This window comes from Lepidochelys kempii, chromosome 2, assembly GCF_965140285.1.
Source record: "Lepidochelys kempii isolate rLepKem1 chromosome 2, rLepKem1.hap1, whole genome shotgun sequence".
Classification (NCBI taxonomy): Eukaryota; Metazoa; Chordata; order Testudines; family Cheloniidae; genus Lepidochelys; species Lepidochelys kempii.
The window spans coordinates 117,363,080-117,374,396 of record NC_136381.1 but is presented as its reverse complement, the minus strand read 5'-3'; the positions used below and the strand labels follow the sequence as shown (position 1 = coordinate 117,374,396).

General features: G+C 43.1%; 1 protein-coding gene across 1 annotated transcript in view; it reads left to right on the top strand.

Moving 5' to 3' along the window:
- Nucleotides 1-332: 332 nt before the first annotated feature.
- LY86 (lymphocyte antigen 86) overlaps nucleotides 333-11,317 on the top strand; it is a 32,719-nt gene continuing 21,734 nt past the window's right edge. The window contains exon 1 of the mRNA XM_073332121.2: nucleotides 333-668. Coding sequence (XP_073188222.1) covers nucleotides 500-668 — 169 coding nt within the window. The 5' untranslated portion in view covers nucleotides 333-499. The remainder of the gene's footprint in view (nucleotides 669-11,317) is intronic.

Below are 11,317 nucleotides of genomic sequence, written 5' to 3'. Positions count from 1 at the left end.
ATAGAATACCTAGTCCTGCCCCGAGTGCAGGGGATTGGACTAGAAGACCTCTTGAGCTCCCTTCCAGTCCTACGATTCTATGAATGTTGCCTACAGTGTTTTGCAGCCTGAAATGCCAAGTTAAGCTTGTCTTACACTCTGAGCCCCAAGTGCCCAACTACAGCATGAGAATGGAACGGGGGGCGGGGGGAATTAGATAAATAACTATTTATCTAGTTCAACAAAGAATTAAGGCTGCGGACTGGAGCTTTTCCAATGAGTCGGTGTCAGTAGATCATTCGTCATTAGCTTAAACTAACATGAAACAGAAAGCAGAAGTCTGAACATATGGAACTAACACACTCAGAATTCTGATTAGCCACTTGCTTACACTACGTTGTTTCAAGCTGTGAGCCTGTATTGAATCATTTAATCCTTGTGCAGGCGGTTAATATAGTAACCTCTTACAGTTGTCACAGTCCTTGGAGAGAGGAAGTGGAAAACTACCCTCCTCGCCTTCATGACAAGAGAGAGAAATAATTACGGAGACTACCGCACCATCACCACCATGAAGATGCTTAATGCTGCCATTCTCATTTTAGTCCTGTTTTATCCCAGTCTCAGCACAGCGTGGCCTACGCACACAGTCTGCAAGGAGAAGAATTTGGAAATATATTACAAAAGTTGTGGTGAGATCTTTAAAATTCCATTTTATATTTACAAGGACAATAAAGTTGTTATTGCATACCAGGAAAAGTTCCTATTCCAGGTGATGAATGAAAGCGTTAAGTTTCTGAGCAAGCCCTGATTTTCTAGTTGGAATTGGTTTAGTCGTGCATGGTTTTTGCTTCATTAAAACCTCCTGCTGAGATCAAAGATAACAGGGAGAGGAAACAAATCATGTACATTCTCCAAAGATTAATAAATAACTGCCAAAAATAGAGGTAATTTAGCACAAAAAGGTTGCGCAACTGGGATTTTTATCTTGAAGTTAGACAAAACCCTTTAATCTTCATCCTCCTTACCCCTCTTGTGAAATCAAGGCAGCAGGCTGTCATGGCATTGATCTACTGTTTTCCTACGGTAAAGTTTGGCTGTGGAGATGCATGTTTTCTCTTCTCCCACTTAGAGTTACAAGAGACCCCGTGTGACAGTAGGAAGGAATCAGGCTGTTGAAAGCTGCTACCATGCTTAGCTAGACTGCAGCAGACATGCTTAACAGAGGCATTTCCTGTGGACTGTAGGTTTGTTCTTTAAATCTGTTGAAAAGAAAAGGAGCAAACGGCACTGAAATAGCTGAAAATGAATTCACTGAATGGTGCTGCCTTTTCAAGTTGGTTGCTTTGCTGGCCTTGCGCCTCTTCTGTCGTACTGATCTGCTTTACTACTGGGACAAAGGGAATTAGATTCACAGACGCCTCATTCATATTATACACGTGATGTGAAAAGTGATTCATGGCAAATGAACACCCTAGAGTTTGTTTTTCCAATTCATCCAGACACAAAGGGTTCCCCATGAGGCTTTTTCTCCCCTGCAGCTCTCCTGCAGCTTTGCACATCCATTAAATATAAAACCAGCAAGTGGCAATAGGAGTAAATAAATATGTGTAATAAAATCCTTATTTTATAAGGATAAATAAAATAAAAGCCCATTCCTATGAGAACAAAATCAGGCTTCACATATTATAAATGTATCTACTGTTTTAGGAAAAATTTAATTAGATATTGGATGGAAGCTTTGCCCCCATTACCTTTATTTTAACCATAATTCCTTGTGTGAATTAATTCCCCCACCTCCTCCTAACATGTCTCCATTAACAAGTAGCAGACTTTACAGAGGCAGTGGGCTAAATTTCAAGTTGCTTTAAATCGTGAGAAGAATTGCTTGCTGGGTGTATGTCAGTTAAGGATTCCCCCCCCCCCCATCTCAGATTATGAGCCAAAATGTTTGATTTAGAGCATACACCTCAATTGCTGTTTCCCCATACAAAGATACTTTCAGCCAGAATAATTGTTTATATTGAGAACAACAAACAAGAAAGAACTTAATTAAAAGGTCCCCATGAGAAAGCCCCATTCTGCTCTCACATCCACAAGAATCAGGCATAGCTTTAGAAGGCAGTGGAGTATCACAGGTGTAAAACCAACATGAGAGCTAAGGGCACATCTAGACTTCGAGCTGGGGGTGTGATTCCCAGCTCAAGGAGACATACCCGCGCGAACTCTCATAGAGTGAGCACACTCAAAATAGAATGTCCCTGCAGTGGCATGGATGGCAGGAGGAGCAAGCTACCCCAAGTACTTGCTTAGGGTCTCAGATAGGGGCATACTCAGAGCGGCTCGCCCCTCCCACTGGTCGCACCACCATGGCTACACTCTGTTCTTAGTGAGTTAGCTCAATCCAATGTCTCCTCATGTTGGAATTTACATTGACAGCTCAAAGTGTAGATATACCCTAGGTCAGAGCCAACATGCATGGGCCTGATTTTCCTCTCACTGACACTGGGGCAAACCAGGACTAACTCCAACGAAAGTAATGACATTACTCCGATATAAGAGACTGGCATTGGTGAAAGGAGATTTGGGATTTGTGTCTCCACTGACTAGAGCTGATTAAATATATATATAAACTTTTTTGGACAAAAAATGGATTTGACTAAGATTTTTCATTTTAGTTGAAAGTTTTGTGGTTTCCAACAATATACTACTCCAGTGATATACTACTGGCAATGCAAGAGGTAACCTCACTTTTCTACATGCGGCCGAGTCATGGGAGTCGGGGCTCCCTCACCCTGAATTTCTTTTCACAAGCAGCCCTCACGTACTCTTACCATAGCGTACTTTATTTACAACATTTTATGCACCTCCATGTTGCATCACCATAAAGTTTTTCCCAACGTTTCTCATGGGATGAAAGGGTGGGAAGACAGGTCTCACCACTCTGAGATTCTGGACTTCTTTGCCCTTCCTTCCAGCCCTCCCCTTTCCGTTCATACCTCCCATTTAACAGGTCCCAGCTGATGAGATGAATCCCCTTCTTAGTTTACTCCTAATCAACTGTCTCCCAACTTGGCCCATGCAGGGATACTTACAAAGTGCATAGACTGGTGAGCCCCCGCCCTTTGCCCCCCAAGCTACTCCCACTGTCTCAAAAGCCCCTTCAGCTATTCTCATCTCAGAGGAAATAGCAATGCCATCTTTCATCTGTGTTGATAAATTGCTTTCCCAATGGACCTTCTGGTGCTAGGTCTAGAATATCTTTCAAGCCAGGCAACTTTGCCCATTACACTGCATAGACTTATGAGATACTTCAAATGCAGCAATGCCCAGAAACCACAGGACTGTTTGTCATGTCAGAAGGATAGCTTTTCATGGTGTCAGTGTGAGGTCCAAGAGTTCAGAATAAGAGCTTAAGAGCTTCCTAGCCCATGAATCCTGGACATTGGTGGAGTGGGAATAATAACAAGTACTACTGTGCATGACAGGCATGTTCTGCTGAATGGCAGAAAAACGTTAAAGGTGAATTGCAAAGCAAAAGTTGAACATTCGTTTTAACCCCACAAATCCAACTGGGGATATTCAGCCCAGAAATAAATGTTAGCCAACCTCAGTAAAACTCTTCTCCCTCATTCCCTCCCAGTCTGAAAGCCTCAGGGTACTTCCACTGAAGATATCCCAGAACGCATCATTCTGTGACATCAGATAGGGGTTACAATAAAGCTTCCAGGATGAGATCCTGGCCCAACTGAAGTCAATGGAAAAACTCCCATTGATGCAATGGGACCAGGATTCATCCCGGTTATTTATGATTTTACATCCCGGGATATTGACAATGCTGGAGGAAAAACGAAGTGGATTTCAGGAAGTGAAAGACATTTTTAACTAAATTTGTCAAAATTTTATTTCTGTAAGCAGTGCCCTACACAGCCTGATTAATAAGGCTTAGTTCCGCGTATAAATCTGGTGTTACATGTTCATTTTCGCTTTGCAGTTCACCAAGACGGCAACAAAAAACTGACTAAAGCCAAAATAAGGTCAAATGTTACTATGTTGACTGCAGTGTAAGACCTAGATGGAGAACTGAAGATAGGTAGAAGCAAAGAGTAGCTTAATGAATGACAAAGAGCCATGAACTGCAAGAAAAGCACCAAAAAAAGAAAAAGAATCCTGATCAGTAACTCCATAGTGAGCAACGTAGGCTGAGAAAGTGGTGGCCCAGAGAAGTAAATAGGCTGCTACACTGTCTCCTAGATGTAACAGCTAGTACTGTGAGCATGTGGGATAACTAGGGATAACTATATAGTCTACCAGGGAATAAGTGATCAAAGTGAAGGAGGATCTACCATGACCACAAATCACTTAAGAAACCTTGGAAGACATATTAAGACAGAAGTAACACAGGTCATCTTCTTGAAGATTCTTCCAATGCCAAAAGCAATCAAGAGAGAAGAGTAATATGGAGGACAAACTGATGGATGTACCAGGAGTGTAGAGAGATTGATTTTGCATTTATTAGAATGTGGAACAATGGCAGCTTGTGTTCAGCAGGATTTACTAAGTCTAAAGGATAGCTTTCATATATCTCAAGTGATTTGGCATTCACTTGCAACATATGAAATAAGGCAAAAGGAATTCAGAAAAAATGTAATGTTTTAACATGCTCAAATGCCTCTCTCATATGGAATATATATTCAATGTCTACAGAAACATAAGACAGGGACGAGATCCAAGGTCCATTTAGTTTTGTATCCTGTCTCCAACAGTGGCCAGTAACAGATCCTTCAGGAGAAGCTATAAGCGCACTGCAGGAGGCAGATGTGGGATAATTTGCTCCCAACATTAAATCTCATCCCACTCTCCAATAGTTTGAGACTGGCTTAAACCCTGAAGCACAGAAGTTTAATATCCCTTTCCCAATTTTTATCATTCATTATATAAGAAACATGTAAGAAGAACTCAAAGTTATCAAATGTGAAGCTTCATTGCCAGTTTAACCACTTGTTTATTACTTTGTAGTCTGTCTGAGTGCCTGTTTTATACAGCTTTTCAAGAAAATCAGGCTAGAAACATCATAATATTTTAAACTCTTTGACTAAGTGACTGAGTGAAATGGCAATTTGACAAAGTGACTAAAAGCTTCAGTCATTTAATCAAGTGGTTTGTTGGACAGAATAGGCCAAATTCTCTCTCAGATTCCAAGGGGATGGGCACATCAAAGAGATAGAGTTAAGGCCATCCCTGATGAAAACTTCATAGATTTCAGGGACTTGGATTAATTTAGTCCAATGACTGTAACATCAGTCTAGTCTCCAAATAGTTTAGAGTAACTAATGCTCCCTCTTTTGGGCAGGGACTATCTCTCTGTTCTGTTTGTACAGCACCTAGCCCAATGAGGTCATGGCTCATGACAGCCGCTTGTAGGGGCTACAATAATACCATTTTTATTATTTGTATCTGCCTTGTGATTGGAAGATTAATTGCATTTTTACTCTTGGTCCCCTGTGCATATATTACTGGATATTAGACAATATTTTGTTTAAGAAAGGGATCACCTCCACAAGCTTCCAAGAAGAAAACTGCCTGGCAGACAAATATAGTCAAGTGATTCTTGCATTCTTAACACTATTTTGCTGACTAAGTGAAAAAGAGGAACCATAACAGGAGAGTTTTATCCAGAGATATGAATGGAATCTGCAACACAAAAGTTTGACTCCGATCCCTTTGTACTTCAGAGTAACCTCTACCATAATAACGCTCTTGATCTCTTCAGTTTGCATTTTAAAAGGTAATTCTCTGGGGGAGGGGAGGAGAAGGTAATGTAGTTAAGTGCCCTGAGCAGATTTCAGTGCTATTCAAGTGTCATGCTCCTACTCTGAAAGTGCATGCAAACAAAGCTGATGGAGTGTAACTCTGACACACCCACCAGCGGCTGCTTAGTGTGTTTATATAACTGTAATTGGGTTAGGTTCGTGTTAATTAGCATTCTCAAGTGTTCCAAGGACACCCTCCTCAGAAACTACACTAGGCACCTGCTGCTGTAGGTTTCAGAGTAGCAGCTGTCTTAGTCTGTATCCGTAAAAAGAAAAGGAGGACTAGTGGCACCTTAGAGACTGACCAATTTATTTGAGCATAAGCTTTCGTGAGCTACAGCTCACTTCATCAGATGCATGGAGTGGAAAATACAGTGGGGAGATTTTATATACACAGAGAACATGAAACAATGGGTGTTACCATACTGTAAAGGAGCAGACTAACCCCTGCGGCGCCTCCTGCTGGTCATTGGGAATTAGCTCTTTTCCAGCATGGAGCACACTCTGCAGGCCAGTAATCCACCACAGCTCTGCGTCCCATGTCCCTCACAGACCCCAGTGCCCCTTTCTCTGGGGTTCTGCCCCTGGGCAGTACCCCCACACTCTGCCTCTGAGTTTCCCTTCCAGTTTGTGTCCAGTTTGCAAATTAATTCCAATTCAGCAGTCTCTCGTTGGAGTCTGTTTCTGAAGTTTTTTTGTTGTAATATTGCGACTTTTAGGTCTGTAATCGAGTGACTAGAGAGATTGAAGTGTTCTCCGACTGGTTTTTGAATGTTATAATTCTTGACATCTGATTTGTGTCCATTTATTCTTTTGTGTAGAGATTGTCCAGTTTGACCAATGTACATGGCAGAGGGGCATTGCTGGTGTAGACATGCCCTTAGTGGAGTCCAGGTCAGCTACTCTTCCCATCCCCCAAAAGTCTTTGCCATATGAATTGAAAAGCTTCTTGAGGACCAAATATACTGTGTTTACAGCTCCACTTAATAGAAGCAACAACATGAGCTGTGAGATATGAAGCAGAGCTGTAAAACATGGGATCATATTTTATAAACGCAGAATGACTATCTTCCATCACTCAGTAGTACCATGCTAACAGGTTGTCTTCTTTATTAATCTTTGCAGCAACTTTAATTTTACATAACACCAATTTCTGCTTTTCCCATCACCCCAAGTTAAATCAGATTGCTGGTCTCTCTCCCTTGGTGTATATGTTATCTGTACATGGACTCTCTTTTTAATTAAAGAAAATAAGTTTGCTGGGAGCTTTAGCTGTTAGGGAGAAGTTAGTGGGTGGAGAAAACTCTTGTTTCCTGCTTCTACAGGGTAAATGTTAAATCATGCACTTGATAGAAGGATCTCTCTCCATTACTCATTGTTTTATGGCAGCTAGATTGAGCCAGATGCTTCATAATTATTTATTTATTTATTTTCCTCAAGCAGTCTCCTGCCATTGCTTTTGTTCCTGAATTATTCAAAGCCACATGAAACCAGCTCCTCACTGTTTTTTTCTAGCATCGATTCCTAATGGACAGCAATCAAAGAACTAGAGTTTCCCTTGAAAATGTTTTCATTTGCTCTATCCAAAATACCTCGGTGTGACAGTTTGAATGCCCATCTGGTCCATTATCCCCAGAGAGATGACTGATCACATGGTGTCAGCCCTTCCTCTTTATTTCTAGTTGCTATATCGTATTAAAAGATAGTATTTCCAACTAACTCCTTTCCCATATAGGCAATTGCTGTCGCTGCTACAGGGACATTAAGGGATCGCAAACAGTAGGGGAAGTAGTCCACAAGACAATTAATATTAAGATATGGTTCCCCCTATGAAAAAGCATGGGACTACCCAGACATAATTAAACAATGCCAAAATAGTATTATAAATTATATTTACAAAGTACAATGCATCAAGAGGAACTGTAAGGAGCCTGTGATTTTGTCAATTATTAATATATGCAAAATTGGAATATTTTATGGGGGACAGGTTTGGTATTAAATAGGTGAGCTAAAGATATACCAGATATCTAGAAAGACCTTGAAATTAGCTCTCTTTCTTGTGTAAAGTGGAGGTCATCAAAAAACGTATCCACCCTATAATAACGTTAAAGACCAAGAACTGAACAGTGGTGGCTCGTGAGCAGTCTCATGGTAAATTTATTGTTTAGTTGTACCACAAGATACACCTTCTAGAAACCTCCATTCTACCACATTTAGAGAATGTTGCACATATAGGCTTTAGTAAAGCTCTCAACCTTCCACAGATGCCTTCAGTTACCATGAGAGCAGGGCTTTCTATATGGGAGGTGGGCTCCCCTGGCAGATGTACAATCAGTTTAGGGTGACCATACGTCCGTATTTTCCCAGACATGTCCAGCTTTTTGGTTCTTAAATCGCTGTCCGGGAGGAATTTTTAAATATCTAAAAATGTCCAGGCTTTTGCCATTATTATTTTTCCCCAAAGAAGAATTGATCATTCAAGAAAGAGTGAATGTTGATCACTCGAGAAAGAAAGTGAACGTTGATCTCTCAAGAGATTTCCCCCCTTTTCCCCCAGCTCCCAGTGCTTGCACCGCAAAACAGCTGTTTTGTGTGGCTGGGAGGGAGGGGGAGAAGGGGGAACGCGGAGCGCTCAGGGGAGGAGGCAGGGCCGGGGCAGGGATTTGGGGAAGGAGTCCAATGGGGCAGGGAGGGGGTGGAGTTGGGGCGGGGACTTTGGGTAAGGGGTTGGAATGGGGGCGGGCAAGGGGTGGAGTTAGGACGGGGCCGGAGGCACAAGCAAATCCCCCCCCATGGAGTGTCCTCTTTTTTGAATGTTCAAATATGGTAACCCTAGTTTACAGGAATCATCTAAAATAATCCAGAAAAAAAACCTTTCTAGGCTCAGATATCTTCTCATCCAGGAGGAGGATGTGATTCACCACTGTGCTACTCCAGTTTCATGCTGGTGTAACTTCACTGACTTCAGTGGGAGTTATAGCAGCATAAAAATGGAGTAACACACTGCTAATCAAGTCTGCTTAAGGAGATTTTAGTGACGCCAACCCTGCTAAGCACTAAACACCAGCCTCTCCTGGATGTTACTTGCGGAGTCAAGAGAGCTTCTTATTAGAGACCTGAAGAATCACCACAAAATGAATTCCATATATGGGCCTTCTTTTCATCGGAAAATGAAAGACTTCCGTGAAATGATTCAATGGCAGGTAGTGCAGCAAGTCAAAGCAGTTTCCTTAGGGTCACACGGTGCCGATTCCAACTTATTGCCCCACCCCTGCAGCTGATTTCAACCCATTCCAGGAAAACGGGACACATCTGGTATGTTTACATGTAGTCAGACACTGTTGTGCGTAATTAGCAATAAAGTCCGACATCCAGAGTGCTGTACACATATCTAGCCACAGGATACTTTGTAGGAGTCTTTGGTTCTATTTCATACATGAAACAGGACTGATTCCCAAACCACTAGGGCAAGCATTGATGGTCAGTGACATATAGTGATACCTTCCAGGTGTTCATTAAAAACATGATTACACATGTGTGATTTGCTCTCTCATCTGCTCCCCAGAGGGAGAAGCATGTGGAGTGGAGGGTATAGTTTTGGTAGGGTGGTTTTCGCTTTTTGTTTAATATAAATACACCTCTTGCTGCGTGTTTATGTTAGAGAAGGCAAAGTCAAAGAAATGGACCTTGCACTTGGAACAGTGAGTGATGCGGTTTGTGATGGTCCTTAGTTCCGGGGGGGAGTTTGTTCCACAGTCTCAAACCACCCCCCAGGGAAGGTTCAATCTCCCACACCAATGAACTTTACTCTTATTGTTGAGAGTTCCATTGTGCCAGAGGAGCATAGTTGCTTACCAAGTTCTTTGTCCTGGAACTTTGGACAATCTTTAAATATTCTGGGCCCAGGTCATAGAGAGCTTTGAAAGTAAGGACTGAGTCCTTGAACGTCATTCAAAATTCTATGGGAAGCCAATGTAGTGAGTGGAGGACACATCTCATGTGTTTGCTGTAGCCTGTGTCACTGAGGAGTTATGCCACAGCATTATGAACTAGTTGGAATTTCCTAAGTGCTGTATGCTCATGCCCAGGTCTGTTGCATGGCTGTCATCCCACTGAGAGATGGGTCAGGCAGACACAGATCTGAGTTTGCTCTATTCTTATGTTTCAGATTTGTCTTCTCAAAGGTCATAGACCCAGGCTAATCTCTGTCATTTAACATGAAGCATGGTCAGTGCTCTGTTCCGAAATCACCACTATGTCAGCAAGAAAACTATCCACAAACAACAAGGTGCTGGAAATGTTTCCTCAGATCATTTGCAGATAACTCCAGAGCACATTCAGCAATAAAGAGAGATTAGACTCCAGTTGATTTTTCAGGTCTGACGAAACACAAAACAAATGTGTGCACAGGCACTGGTTTCCTCTGAGCCCTGCGGGTGCTCAACCCCCTGGTCCACCCTAGGTCCCAGGCCCAACCCCAAGGTCCATCCCCGCCCCGCCTCTTCCCGCCCAGTTCTTCCCCTCCCCCTCGCCCCCAGTGCCTCCTGCATGCCATGGAACAGCTGACTGTGGCGGGCAGGAGGCACTGGGAGGGAGGGAGGGAGAGGAGTTGATCAGCAGGGCCGCCGGTGCATGGTAGGCCCTGGGGGGAAAAAGAGAAGGAGCTGGCTGATGGCCGCCAGTGAGTGCTCAGCAACCACTAATTTTTGTATTCACCTATGAATGTGTGCCAGGGCCAGATTAAGGCAATCTCATACCTTAGGCTCACCACCAGACCCGGCCTTCTCCACAGCCCTTCCTTTGCCCCACAGCCTCCCACCCCCACTGTCATTGCACCCATGGTGTTATACTGCTCTCTGCCCCCAATAGACCCATCCCACTCCAGAGGCAGCAGCAGCAGCATGGGCCTCTTTTTCCATACCAGGACTGGCAATAGGGAGCCTTCAGTACAAATCCCAGCTACACTGGTAAATCTGATTGGTGGGTGGATAGGATGAGTCTGCTGCATTCTTCTCCTCCTGCCACACTTCGTTGACTTAGCACTGTCTACACCAGGGGTTAGGTTGGCTTAACTACGTTGTTCAGGGGGGTGGATTTTTCACACCCCTCAGCAATGTAGTTGGGTTGACCTAACTTGGTGCAGATCTGGACTTAGGCAGACAGTGCATCAGTTAGGGCTCGTCTAACTTCTGAAACATAGGTCAACCTAGCTACATCAGTGAGGGGTGTGGAAAATTAAGCCAACCTAAGCCGGGCCACTGTTGACAGCGCTAGGTCAACAGAAGAATCCTTCCGTCAACCTAGCTACCATCTCTCAGAGAGGTGGATTTACTACAGTGACTGAGGAATCCCTTCCTTCACTGTAGTAAGCGACTACACTGCTGCTGTGGCATTTCTAGTGTAGACATACCCTTAACCTCAGCCTGGTTTTTCAAGCTTTTATTGGCAACAATGAGGTCTAGAAACTTTCCCTTTTTCAATTCTGATATAATCACTTGACTCTGGGAGCTGAGACCTCAGGCGTAAGC